This window comes from Octodon degus, unplaced genomic scaffold, assembly GCF_000260255.1.
Source record: "Octodon degus isolate 3935 unplaced genomic scaffold, OctDeg1.0 scaffold00100, whole genome shotgun sequence".
NCBI classification, from domain to species: Eukaryota; Metazoa; Chordata; class Mammalia; order Rodentia; family Octodontidae; genus Octodon; species Octodon degus.
The window spans coordinates 2,261,014-2,275,723 of NW_004524676.1; the positions used below are offsets into that span (position 1 = coordinate 2,261,014).

At 44.8% G+C, this 14,710-nt stretch overlaps 1 protein-coding gene across 10 annotated transcripts in view; it reads left to right on the forward strand.

Annotated features, from left to right (window-relative positions):
* Pphln1 (periphilin 1) overlaps positions 1-14,710 on the forward strand; it is a 306,142-nt gene that overhangs the window by 255,564 nt on the left and 35,868 nt on the right. For all 10 annotated transcript variants that reach the window (XM_023723545.1, XM_023723541.1, XM_023723542.1 and 7 more), the window contains one exon: positions 10,373-10,513. In XM_023723545.1, the coding sequence (XP_023579313.1) occupies positions 10,373-10,513 (141 nt within the window). The remainder of the gene's footprint in view (positions 1-10,372; positions 10,514-14,710) is intronic.

Sequence of the window (14,710 nt, forward strand, 5' to 3'; positions counted from 1 at the left end):
CGGAGACGCTGGAGAAGTCCGAGGAGAGCAGCCTGCCCGGGGCTCCCGAGTTCCAGGTGTGGTGGCGCGGGCCCTGCCCGAGTGACACTGCGGCGCTGGGGCGCGTGTTAGCTCCGGGTGGGTAGCGGTTGTGTTTCCGTTCCCGTGAATCATTCACGCTTACCTATCACACAGAGTAATAGCCTCGATTTGGGGGCTCACGGAGGTTGTTTATGAAGTGCTTGTACTAAAGTATTTGAAAATGAGTTCAAAATTTTCTATATCATGCATTTGATTTCTAAAAGTCAAATGGAGAAATTGTAAGAACTGGGATTTTAGATGTAGGATTAATGCTAAAAGAGTTTGATGTGATAGGCAGAGATACTAAATCTTTGTATCTTGACAAATTACTGTATTTGGAGAATTCTGGCTTTTTGATGTACTTTGGGATATTTTATGGAAATTTGTTTTGATAAAAGGAATTAAGTATTAACGTTTTTGGGCCGGCCAGATAGCTCAGCAGATTATAACCCCTGCTTCGGCAGATGCAAGGACCAGGGTTTGATGCCCTGCCTACCATGCTGGCCCTGGCGCTGCGCCCCCCCATGCGCTGTGACAGCGATGGAGACTGGGCATGGTAGTGCGTGCTGGTAATCTCGGGTTGGGAGGCTGAAAACAGGAAGGATCACTATGAAGTCTGATCCGTGTAGTGAGATCCTGTAGGCTCTGTACTAAATAAATTTTTTTTTTTAAAAAAAAATTAACATTCTGTGTCATAACAATGTGATTATAGTTGGGTGTGGTGGTACACATCTGTAATTCCAGAACTTGGGAGAGTGAGGCAGGACGATCCCCACAAATTTGAGGCCAGCCTCACTTACATAAAGAGACCCTGTTTCAAAAGAGCCCTTACATTCATCTTCATGTAAAAAGATCCTTTTTCTAAGTAAGTAATTATATTGCTCATAAGAAGTACAAACCCAGTCAAAACTGACTCAGCCTTTTGGAAAAACAGAACAACCCCACTGACTTGTCTTTTAAATAGCAGTTTTTCTTAGGTCAATGTTTCCTTGTCATTTTAACTCTAATAATTGAGTTTTTCCTTATTCTTGAGTAAATACATGAGAAGTACTAGAAACAGTCTTTCTTTAGCCCCTTCCTAGTGCTGTTCAAAAGCATGAGCACTAAGTACGGTAATACACTTACTGGGGATAATTTACAATATTTTTGCTGTTTTAAGTTAGACCAAAACATAACAATCTGGATAGTGTTTTTCAGTTTTTTCTTCTTTACAGTAGTACTGGATTGAACTGAAGGCCTTGAACCTTCAGGGCCAGTACTTGGCCACTGAGTTGCACACCCAACCCTCTGATAGTGGTCTTTACGTTAGTAGTGGGTGTCTGCTTTAGAACTGCTGTCTGGACTAACAATCATTTCTTGTTTTTGTAATGCTTTATTAATAAAACAGATTTATTAGTACATAGGTTTAAGCAAGCCTTTACTTTTAAACATTAATAGTATATTCATCTTCACGTCATTTTTTGTCGTAATTTCTTACAGAATCTTACTGTGTATGTTCCTCAGATTTCCAGTCTTCATGTTTTCTCATTGCTTGGATAGACTTTGACACTGACAGTGACATTGGTGTCTATAAAAACTTTGTCTTAAACTTCTTTCTGTTTAAAATTGTTTGGCGCCAGGAATATAGCTCAGTGGCACAGGTGCCAGCCTGGCAAGTACAAGATCCTGAGCTTGATCCCTGGAACCAAAAAGGGGGAGCAGTGTTTCAGTGTTAATATAAAATAAATAATTAAAAATCTGGAAGCTGTGTCATAGGCCGGACACGCCCATTGTTGGCCCAACTGGAGAAGTGGTATGAGCGCACGCCTGGGTTCCTGCCGTGTGCTGTGACCTGGGCAGTGCTCGGGCACCGTGGGCAGCGTGGACTCCGTGCCGCCCCTGCAGTGCTTTCCTAGTCAGGTCTTTACTTCCTCATACCGGAAATAAAGCTGTGCAGTTCTTTTAGGTTTTGTAAATCGAGGCCCAGCATCTGACTAGTGTTTTCCACAGGGAGCAACATCAGTCCAGTTAATTTCACCTGTTAAGTAGTTGTTTCAAGGGAGCACCCTGGCACCAAAATCGAATTTTGACCCTGGGCCTGTGAATTCATGCCTGATTGAATAGAATAGCCTAGAGTGAAGAAGACATTTGTTTGATGTTAAGCATTTGGCTTAGTATTGTTTCACGTATCTGTCGGTTGGAATCTAATTGTGGTGATATGGTATTCTTGTAGCTTTTCAGCTAGTGGCCCAAGTACTTCCTAAATACCATGTAGACTGCGTGTGTGTGTGTGGGGGGGGTACCGGGGAAAGAACTCAGGACCTTGCACTTGCCAGGCAGGAACTTATGCTGCTGAGCTACCTCCCCAGCCCTTAGACTCAGTTTTATGAATTGAAAGAAACTTACTGTTTAGGTTTATGCCTTATCTTCTCTTGCTGCCATCAGTATAATTTTAAGCAGTTTTTGTGAGATTCTGGAATTGTTAAAAATTAAGCTAAATTTAATAATTGATTTAGTATTATTGTAGCTCATTACCTTGTTCAATTTTTAGTTTGATATTGTTGGCTCTAATAGGACATTTCTGAGAGGTTTTTTAAAAATGTATTTGGTACGGGGTATTGCTACACAGCTTGGACTCGTAGTGATCCTCCTGTTTTCAGCCTCCCCAGCGCTAGGATTACAACTAGGATGTAATCCTCGCGTGCCACCATGTTTAGTTTCAGTGGCCAGTTCGGCATGCCTGGGGCAGGGCCTGCATGGCATGTAGTACTGGGGATTGAACCTGGGTCCTTGTGCTTGCATAGGCCAGTGCTTATACCTCTGAGCTATCTACACAGCCTTCTCAAAGGTTATGATAGCTTTACAGAATAATAATTCTGCAGTCTTAATGGTCTGAGTGAGGAAAAACTGATTGTAAGTCCCTATGTTTGGGAAATGCTGTATTTAAAAGAGGTACATTGGTGTATTTAAATCAGTAGGTTGTTTTTGACATGTCAGCATTGCAGAGATTTTTATACATTCGAATACTCATCTGTGATAGGATGACCCTTACCAGACTGAACTGCAGGGTTTTTTGTTTTTTGTTTTGAAACAGCATATATTGTCTGGTAGTTTCAAGGCACATGTTTTCAGAGAGAAATACTGTGCTGGCTTCAAGCACTCTGTTTATTCTGCATCTGCTTGGCCCTGACACTGCATTAGAACTTAACGGCCCAGGAGTGTTCAGTTGTGTTTTGTGGAAATACAATTTACCATCCATCACTAGCTGTTGGACGTGAGCTTTGCACTCTCTGCCTGAAGGCAAGTTATTTGAAGGCTATTAGAAGAAGCTAATAGAAAAGGTTTATTGAACTCTTTCTCAGTTACTTTTTCTTCTTTGGTTTTGGCTTACGAAAATTTGGTTCTGATGTGCTGCTCATGCGTGCCAGTGTCCATCCTTCTTTTGGAAGACTGTGTTTTCCTCACTTTAGTGCTGCTTTATCAAGAGTGCAAATTTATTTCTTATGGTTTGGGTTACTAGGATATATTGAGGTTAAAATTGATTTCTTGAGTGACACTTGTGCTTTTCATTTATGTATGTGTGTATATCTGTCTGTCTGTATTTAGTACAGGGTCTATAGGGTTTCACTGCACAGATCGGACTCCAAGTGATCCTCCTGTTTTCAGCCTCCCAAGCGCTGGGATTACATGTGCAGGCCGCCGCGCCTGGTCTCAATGCCTGCTGTATGAGTATGCCCCCGGGGCATGGCATGTCTGGGCTTTTCATTTAAATTCCTTGAATTTTGCACCTCCTAGTTGTAAAGAGTAGTTTTTGGGTAGCTAATATATGTATGTATCAGAACTGCAAAGTGCTGTTTGTGGGAGCCTTGTCTGGAGGAGTGAGTGGCTGTAGAGTGCTCCAGGCCTTGTGGGCAGAGGCACTGTGCCCTGCCATGTGTGGTTTGTGATGGCAAAGTGCCTGCAGGACACCGCAGCACTGAGGGAATGAGTTTTCCTTGCCCAGTAAATTGCTTAGATTATTCTAAAAAATGTCAGTTAAAAGGCTGGTTCCTTGACAACCCAGCTGCTTTCCTTCCTGTTTTCCTTGCAGTAAACTGAGAGTTTTCAGTTCCATGCTGCTCCTTTGCGACTCCCTCTCTGGCGCTCTCGGGTCTGAGCTGTGGGCACCTCGGGGTTCGGATGGGGTGTGGGCCTTTGCACTGCCGTGGTGCCCTGCTTGCGCACTGACAGAGCCAGTGTGAGGCGGCAAGTGGTGCGGCCCCCTCTGCTGCAGATCAGTGTGGCGGACCCATCTTCCAAAGCCTTGGAAAGAAACGAAGTCCAGCTTCTTGTTATGTACGGGGACAGAGGCAGCCACGAGCAGCCTGGTGCTTCTACAGCCAAGGCCAGGCCCTAGATGTGTCAGCCCAGCGGTCTTGTAAGTCTCCAGTTGCCAAGGCAGCGTGGGCAGTATGCTTGTTTTTCTTTCTGCTCCTTCACTTTTGATTCTCCTGCATTGCATACCAAATGTGTCAAACTTTATACAAAGAAGAAAAACAGTGGAAGCAACCGTTGCATTTTATCTAGACACCTGGGTGTAAAGTTTCAGCTGCAACTGTTACACTCCTAATAGTTATCTGCCTTGATTTCCACCACAGGGTAGCATGGTAGCCTGAACCAGAGGCCTAGGCACTGTGGACCCAAAATCCAGACGGTCTGTAAGTCCCGTGAAGGTGGCACATCTTGGTCCTGGCATATTGGCAGGGTGACTATTCATTCTGTTTGAACTAAGGAGGCTTCATTTAAAGAGCACTCCCTCACTCCCCCCTACATCCCCTTCCTACACCCTCCAGCAAAGCCCTTCCCCTCTAAAGTGGAGTGCTCTGTGGAGAGATGCTTAAAGGAAGCTAGTGAGACAGATGGAGAAAGTGTGCTCGTCCTGGTCTTGGGGGAGGTCGAGGGCCCCTGCACAGTAGCCTCCTATAGGCGTGTTTAAATTATTTAGAGAAAGGTTCCTGACAGGGTCTGCAGGGCCATTTCCAAAGGAAAAAGTGAAGCCATGGGACACAGTTACGAGACAGCGCCATGGACGTGAGGTCCTCATGAAAACAGTGCTTAGCACTGGGGCTCCGTGATGGCTCAAGGACACCAGGACACTGCCGCTGCTCAGGCCCAGGCAGAGTGAGCTCGGAGGCTCCTGCTGGAATGGATGTGGCTCTGGGGAAGGCACGGTCCCAGGTGGAAGAACACTTACTTGGATCCAAGCTTCTTGTGCTGCCCTTCAGGCTGGTTTGCAAATCCCTGAAACCAAGGCCCCTCGAGGCCCTTTTGCCACTACTGGACAGGACTCTACTGAGGCTCACACAGATTTTAAAAACTCTGCAAAGCGCAATTTCACAACAGGCAGACAATCCCCAAGCCATGGATGTTTTAGCCCTTCAGTTAGCACATGAAAATATCAACGGTGATCATCACAGTTCAGCACCCCTTGAAGAGAAAAAGTTAAATATTGCTGAAATGATTAAATTTGCCAGATGTAGGAACTGAAAGCCATACATTCAAAGTGATTGTTGCAGCTTTGCAGCCTCGAAACTATTATCATGGCAAGGAGAAGCATCTTCAGACGGATTGCAAGAGCTGTAAGAGGGCTAGCCTAGCAGAAAGTGCCCACGTGCACCAAAGGTTATCATTGGGCCAGTCAGCGTTGCTCTGAGTTTGGTAGAAAAGGAAAACTGTGTTTGGGAAATGGGGAAGGGGGCAAAACTCTGCTCCAGAGAAGCACAAGGAGTCCAGTCGGACTGTTCACACTCAGCATGGGACCCGACCGACCCCCAGTCACAGCAATCCCTTGGCTTGACCTGGCTCTTGAGGGGCATGAAATTTTTGACGATGCTGGCAGAGTGAAGATGACAGCCAGTGATATCTGGGGACCTTTACTGCAGGATGTGCTATTCTCCTGTTAGAAGGATCCATTTATTCCAGTCAGGAGGTCCAAGTCATTCCTGGTCTGATAGACTTCAGATTATTTAGGGTGAATTAAGATTAGACAAGAAGCCTAGGACATTGTGTTGTCCCATGCCCCTTTTGTCTTTGGCTCTCTTGACAGAATATGAGGAAGTCTTGGGTGCCCCAGTAAGCAAGCCTTTAGGGCTGCTACCTTACTCCTGGGGGCCCTGTCCTCACTGTCATGGTTAATGCAAACGGTTTTACAGGCCTGACTTTCAGGGGCAGATGTAACTATTTTTGCAAATACTGTAATTCCCTATTTAGGAATGAGTTATGATCCTCAAGAACTGTTTATCAGTCAGGTTCATTCATCAACTGACAAGGTGCCTCTTGTACAGTACCCTGCAAAAGTTTACAGCTCAAGCCTGTAGAAGTTGGGGACTTACTGTGAAGATTGGTTGTCCTTCCTGGCTGTCAGCTTCTTTCCTGATTTTCAGGAGTTTGTTGCTCTCAAGTCCCTTGTGAAAGCAGATTCCCATTCACCTTAGCCGGAGAGGACAAAGGGCCACCCTATAGCTGTTTTGCTAGATCTACTGGTCACCTTCAGAGCAGAGATTGCTTTCTGGTGAGATGTTTACATGAGCACATCCTAGCTGAGCTTACCATGATGCCCACGGCCATCTTGCTGCCAGTTCAGGCTTCCGTGGGTCCTGGAGCCACTGTTTCAAGCGGCAGAATGGTCTCCGTCAGGGGAAACACTTAAACAGGCCACCGATTGGTGGAAGAACAGCTGCCAGCTGACCAGATTGATGATCTCTGTTATACTTCCTGGAACACTTGCAGTTTTCTGCATGCCAAGAAAGGAAAATAGAGGCTCTTCCATGCCCTCCATCAGCTGATTCACAAAATCTTTATGGGATCTCCACAGCCTCAAATTCCCAATTCTGCTTTCATGTTTCAAACTTATCATCTTATAGCTATGAATCTTAAAGATTTTCTTTTTAATATTTCACTCCACAAGGAGGGTAGGAATTTGTCCTGAACATAAATCCAATTCTCCCCAGGCACTCTTCAGTTTGGCCATGTTAAACATGTCACTGGTACACCTCACAGTAATTAACTTATGAGAGAAGAGGAAACGTGGTAGAGACACGACTCTGTAGAGATGCAGGGTACTGTAGTCCACAGTAGATGGGCCTGGTGGAGTGGCTCTCAGGGGGAGGCTTTGCATCTGTTTTGTCCCCCACAGGTGCAGTCTGGGTTCCTGCAAAGCCTGTGTGTCCCTATGGTGCAGAACCAGGCGGGAAGCAGCCCTGTCCTTGAGCCCCCGAAGCTGGAAGTACAGCCTCCCCTGGGACTGAACAACGAGAGCAAAAGGATGGATCCTCTGCCCTCTAAGACACCTTCAGGACCCACGTGGGGGGACATTAAGAAGCTTACTTATCAAGCTGAGCAAACTCTCCACATCACAGGAGCTCCCTTCACTCCTGAAAACATGTTTCTTAAGATGGTAGAGCAGATCTCCTCCAATTCCAAGGCTGCAAAGGTAAAAAGGTCCCTCATTCTTTGAGCTTGCTGCTCTGTTTACCTCAAGTAAGTGGGCCTGGAGTGCTGGGCCCATGTTCCTACCACCTCTTTTGGACAGGGTCACGTGGAGGATCGAGGGGCACCCACCCCTTTTCTCATAGTGCTTGTCCTGCAGGTGGAACTTGCTGCCCCCTCCTGGCCCACTCGGGGCTGTGCGAGGGGCTGCGGGTATTCTGGTTACTCTAGTGGTGGCACCTGTTAGCTCTCGAGTGTCACTTTTTAGCAAATGAATTTCCCTTACCTGTGGTCACCAGCGTCACTGATGGTGGCTATTGTGTTTCCTTTTTGCCCCAGCGGGATATGAATTACATTTTCATAGGATGTAATCTAAGAGAGGGAGAACTCCTTATCCCATTTTTTTTTAACACTGCTGAACAAGTGGAACCTGGGAGACCCGTCTCAAGCCCAAATTCCCAACTGTTCTCAGCCCTGGGATCCCACTGGTGATGGCTGAGATTCAGGAAGGGCCCCATGTAGATCACCAGCCTTGCTGTGACTAGAAGCACAGCGTGCAGAAGCTGGGCTCCCCTGCAGACTCGCCGAAGCGGCCGCCTACACTGTGACTCTAGAAAATTGGGGGTCTTAGTAGTGCTAAAGTCTGTCTCTGTTTGGAACTGTGGTGACCCTTGAATTACAGCAGTGCTCTCCCTACCCCACTCCACTCCTTCATGGAAGCCTGGGCTCGCAGCACCCTTATGGCGCCGCTCAGGCACTGGAAGAATCTCGGTGGTGTTTAGTTGTGCCACTCTTCCCGCAGACTGTCACATAAGCCGTAGCAGCCACTGCACATAGGGAAGCGCCTCCCTGGGCGGCCAGTGGCACCCCTGCCCGTGCACCGTAGTCCTTCCTGGGAGGAGCCTGCACATGAGGAAGGCAGCTCCTCTGACCCCCGCCAGCAACCTCTCCGGCCCTGACTGTTAGCTGGCAGCTAGGGCCGCGTGGCTCGCTGTGTGCGTCGCTGCCCTCGTGTTTCTCAGTTCGCGGTCACTCACATCGCGGTGCTCAGACAGCGTGCAGAAGCTGGGCTCCCCTGTAGACTCTCACCGGAGCGGCCGGGAAGCTCTGCCCTGGGACAGGCTGCCTCAGCGCTGGGCCGCAGCAGCCGACCTCGTGCTCTTGCTGCTCTGACTGCAGCTGCTGCTACGCCAGCCCCAGCACTCGAAGCTCCAGCGGTGGCCGCGGCAGCGGCTGTGACCGTTCCATGCACGCCGCCCAGACCAGGGACAGCTGCCTTCAGAACGTTACTTCTGAGTTGCTCATACTGACCAGCTTTGACAAGGAAGTCTGCCGCTGCCCTTAAGCTCTTGAGGCTGCTCTTGGTGGCTCACGGCACCCCCAGGCTCTCTGGACCGCTCGGCTTAGCTGTGGTACAGGATATCACGCTCTGCATGTTACACCCGTGCCTCTTAGCAGCTCTGTTTTCCTGTGAAGAGATCCAAAACAGCACATGATCTTCGTGGGGAGATCTCCTGTCTCCAGGGCCACAAGAAGTGCCAGCCTCCAGTGTTTAGATGAAAGCTTGCAGTGTCACTTTAGACCATCATCGTGCCACTGCCTGCTCTGCCGCTGGCGCGGTGGCCTCCACCTCCACATAGTGGTACTTTGGTTCACCAACAGCATTCTGTCCATGACTCTGGCCATGGATTCTTTGGCAACCAGGGTCATGGAACAAATTCTGCATTCATGAACGAAGACACCACTGTATCTGGATTTTTACTGCTATAGGAATAACAGTTTTGTTGTTTCTTACAGTCCTTAAAGGTGTACCGAATGCTTCGTGCAGACCCTCACTGTGCAGCTCAGGCTGACCTCGAGCTCACTTTGTACCCTAGGCTGATCTCAAACTTGCAGGGATTCTCCTGCCTCAGCCTCCTGAGTGTTGGGATTTCAGGTGTGCACCACCACGCCTGGCTAGCACTGCTCTCTTCAGACTCCTCCACATTGGTCCTCTCAGTGTTTCGACCAAGTGTCATCTCCAAGTGAACTTTATGTTCTCCACGTTGCCACCTTGACATATGAGGACAGTTGTCTCCAGCATCATCTTCAGCTATGTGTTGTTCGTAATGGGAAACTTGGTTAATTTTCCCACAGGTAGTGTTGTCCAGAGTCGCCTGTGAGTCTGTGTAAGCGTAGATGTACATTTCTGACTTTGACCACCTTTCCCTCTCCTTTTGTGCCATAGTAGATGGTTTATTAGTAGGGAGTGGCCCCTTGGGTAGGAAGTTAGTCACTAGTCAGTTAGTTACTTGAGCCCTAGAGCTTTTGTTTGTTCCTTTTTGAGGTAAACCCTGGCTCTGTTGTCTCAGTTGGCCTGGGACTCACTGTGTAGCCCAGGCTGGCGTAGAACACATGGTCCTCCTGCCTAGGCTCCTAACTGTAGGTGTGTACCACCATCCTGGAAACTACTAGAGCTTTCGTGGGATTGTTTCCTCTTTAACGATTTCAGTGATTTTTTTTTTTTTTTTTTTTTAAGGGGTGAGAAATTTTAACTTCTAAAGATGGAACCCTTTCCTGTGTTTCTTTTTTCTTTTATGTGTGCACACTTGTAGTTGTTTTTGTATGTGTTGCAAATTTTGTTATGGGGCCAAACTTTCTCACTGTGTCTTAATGTAGACTGGAATTTAAGTTGGGATATGAAAGTCTAGAGGCTGTATTTTACCTAAAGTTGAAAAAGCAGCAAACCATTTCCTGTTTAATCCTCTTCATGTGTGCTCAGTATGTATGATCGGATTAAGTTTTCTTAAAACATGTCAAACGTAGTGTTAATGTACCATCTGAAATGCTCCATGTAAGTTAATGATTTGGAACATTTTTTTTCAAGGTGGGACCTACAACTCCGTTATTCCCTGAGCAGCCAGAGGAGCCGGAGACCAGTGCAGCCGACAGCACAGAATTGTTTGAAGACAGTCAGCTCAGCAGTCGCACGAAAGCAATAGCGTTGAAAACCAAAGAGATTGAGCAGGTAAGAGTGCAGTCTACAGAACGTAGGTAACTGTTGGCTAAGTCCACTTTGCATATTAAGTACTTAGTACATAATCACGTTTCTGCCATCTGTCTGTCTGTCTGTATTTACTTTTTTATTTTTATGCATTTGGTATAGGCTCTCACTATGCTGTTCGGACTTGTAGTGATCTCCCTATTTCAGCCTCCCCAGCACTGGGATTGCAGGCGTGCATCACATGCCCTGTCTTGGTGGCTGGCTTGGCTCGCCTGAGATGGGGCCAGTACAGCATGTGGTACTATGGCTCAAACCCGCTTTCTTGTGCTTGCTTTAGCAGGAGCTTAGACCGCTGAGCTATCTCTGGCAGCACACCATTCGAACATTTAAGACAATTTTGACTTCAGTCAGTTTGGCCCATGTAGTTTCTTCTCTCTGTTGTCTATAGGCAGAGGGTAATGTTTTGTTTTAAGAGAACTTTAGTTGGTGGGAAACAACTCAAAACTTTTAAACTTAATAGACTTGGAATAAGAGAATATTAAATGTTGGCAAATGTTTTCTTTGACTATTAGGATTACTAATACTTGTTTTGGTTTATGCTTTTTAAGCATTTTCTAAAACTTACAGGTAAAACAAAAAAGGTATGTAAAATCTGTGTTTTTAGTTGTCATTTTGAAAAAGAGGATTTTGTTTTTACTACGAATCTATCACTACCTCAATAGAGCGTTGTCTTTCAGAAGGATTGATGAGGTAAGTGAAATACGAAAGGGATTTCTGAAGGGTAGTGTGTTTGCTTTGCACAGGTGCTTGTTTTTGATAATGATGTTACTCTCTAATACCTGTAAGTATCTAATACCATAATAATTTCATAAATAGCATGAAATTATTATATGGTCTCAAAACAGTTTGTAATTAAGAACAAAATTAAGGTTTTTTTTGGTACTAGGGATTGAACTCAAGACCTTGTGTTTGCCAGGCAGGTGCTTATTCTGCTGAGCTGTCTTCCCAGACCCCAAAATTAGGGTGTTTTCTCAGGATGTTTTCCTATTTCCATGTTCAACCATCCCTTGGTTGAAGTTTGACACTGTCTAGTTCTGCGTATGATTGTCTGGGAGTGTTTGGCTGCATGGTGTTGCTGTCACACCAATGACCGAAGCTAAGCAAGATAGGAAACTTGTCCCGCAAACCACTAGCATTTAAAAAGCCAGGATAGTTTAATGTAAGTGTCTGGTCATCCTTTGCATTTTTTCCATATACTTGAAATACTTGAAGGACTGGCCACATAGCTCAGTGAAGACGTCAGGGGTTCGATCCCCAGGCCTGCTGTGCTGGCCCTGCCCTCGGGGTGCACTGAGACAGCGATGGAGACTGGGTGTGGTGGCACACTCCAGCTCTTGGGAGGCTGTAAACAGGCGGATCAGTACAAGTCCGATCTAGTAGTAAGACACTGAACACCCTGTAGACCCTTCCCTAAAATACAGGGAAAAAAAAAAACCCTTAACAGTTCAGTTTAATAACTCAAAAAGGCTATATATGATACCATAAAATCAAGCCTTGGTAATGTAGAAATAGGAATCCTATGGTAACATCTAAGTTGTCTCTTTCTCCCTGTTTTGTTAAATCATTGTATGCAGATGTATTTTTTTTTATTTTATTGGGAAATAAATATCAATGAGACAGTTTCAAAGCTGATTAATACGACATTTTCAATAATTAATACATTATACATTGTTATCTTCTTAGTGGTTATTCACAGTACAAGAAGCAGACAGGATATCCTGTCCAAACACTATTTGTATATATCTTTCTTCTCATTGAATTAAGTGAAAGTAGCTGTATATCTGTCCTAACTATTTTGGATATACAAGTACCAAATGGTCCTTCCTTTGTTTCCCCTTTTTTTCTTTAGTCCTGTCAGAGGTGGGTATTCTATTGGCATCTAATACTATAGGTGCTTGAATTCAGCAAAACAATGCAACACTGTCCAGCAGTCCTTAATAGTAGTGGGTTATCCTCAGAAGTTACTGACTTTGAGCCTTTTACAGCTCATCGTATTAATATGGCTTTACTTTATATACCTCGTTTTCATACTTTTCTACTGGATGGTTAAGACCAAGATAAAGCAAGACCTGTATGACAAGAAATGTAACTTTTGTATCTGATAAGGTCAGTCAAGTCCCCTCAGGATTTATCTTGTAACCCTGTACCACAGTTTACAGATCCTTTTTCAGTGTCAGCCATGTGGATGAGTCATGGCCATTGCTTGACCAGTTTGGTCTCTGGGAAAGCCTGAGAGAATGTTTTCTCTCCATGTGACTCTCCTTAGGCACATTCTACATTATTGATCACTTTCCTCTGTGGCCCCATAATCTTGATCAGAAAATTTGGGACACAACTGAGTTACATGGTGTTACAATAATAGGTTCTCCTATGTCCTGAGTCTTTACTACCTTGAAAGGCTAGTGCCAAAATGTTGGCTGACCTTGCAGCCCTTCGTTTTCTCCATTTTATGATCTGCAAACTTAGGTTGTTAACCCTCCAGAAGAGAAGCTTATTATTACCCTGCAACATATGCAGTTTGGTTTACCCTGTCTAAATATCAAATATCTTAGGCATAACATGAAACTGGTATTTTCCATCAAGTATTGATATGTTGAACTTTAAGTTCTTACAGAATATGAAGAAAAAAAAAATAAAGGAATAAACATATATTTTTACACAGAAATTTAGGAAGGAATAGGTATTTTCCATCAAGTATTGATATGTTGAGCTTTAAGTCCTTACAGAATATGTAGAAAAAATAAAATTCCCAGTAGGGAGATAGCTGGCTTGAATGGGATTTCCAGTCCTAGTTTTTTAAGGAGTCTCCACACTGATTTCCAAAATGGTTGCACCAGTCTACATTCCCAGCAGCAGTGGAGAAGGGTTCCCTTTTCCCCACAGCCTCTCCAGCATTTGTTGTTGGGTGATTTCTTTATGATAGCCATTCTTTCTGGGGTGAGATGGTATGTCAGTGTTGTTTTAGTTTGCATTTCATGGATGGCTAGTGATGAGGAGCATTTTTTCATATATTTATTCGCTTTAATTGCATCCTCTGAGAAGTGTGTGTTCATCTTGGATGCCCATTTCTGGATTTGGTCTTTAAATTTAGGGGTCCTAATGTTATTCAGTTCTTTATAAATTCTAGAGAGCAGACCTTTGTCTGAGTGCTTGTTAAGATTTTTTCCCAATTTGTGGGTTGTCTTTTCACTTTGTTGGTAATTTCTTTTGACGTGCAAAAACTTCTCAATAAGAGGTGGTCCCAGTTGTTAATTCTTTCAGGTGTTACTTGTGCGATTTGATTTTTTTTTTTAAACATTTATTTATGTGTGTGTGTGTGTGTGTGTGTGTGGCCAGCTCAGCCCACCAGGAGGCGGGGCAGGCTGGCATGTGGTGCTGGGGGATCGAACCGCTGTCCCTGTGCATTGCCAAGCTTGTTCCAAGTAAGCGCTTTAGACCACTGAGCCATCTCACCAGCCCTGATTTTTTTTTTTTAAAATTTTATTTATTTATATGTGTGTGTGTGTGTGTGTGTGTGTGTGTGGCCAGCTCAGCCCACCAGGGGGCGGGGCTGGCTGGCATGTGGTGCTGGGGGATTGAACCGCTGTCCCTGTGCTCTGCTAAGCTTGTTCTAAGTAGGTGCTTTAGACCACTGAGCCATCTCACCAGCCCCTCGATTTGATTTTTGTTCATGAACTCTTTGCCTACCTCTTCAGGAGTTCCTCCTACTTTCTCTTCAAGGAGATTTATTGTTTCTGTTTTAATGGCCATCTTCACATTGTTGGTTCTCCCTATCTAGGAGCAGGGAATATCTTTCTATTTTCTGAAATCCTGTATGATCTCTTTTTTTCAGAGTACTGTAATTTTTCATGAAAAGATCTTTGACTTCTTTAGTTAGATGAATTCCAAGATATTTCATTTTTCACGGTGCTATTGTAAAATGTATTGTTTTTCTGATTTTCCTCTCAGTGTGTTTGTTGTCTGTTTTCCTCTCAGTGTGTTTGTTGTAGAGGAATGCTATTGACTTTTGGGTATTGGCTTTATAACCTGCTATGCTACTGAATTTCTGAATTAATTCTAGTAGCTTCTTGGTGGATTTTTTTTGGGTCTTCCAAGTAAAGTATCATGTCATCTGCAAATAAAGATAATTTAACTTCTTCTTTACTTATTCTTATTCCTTTT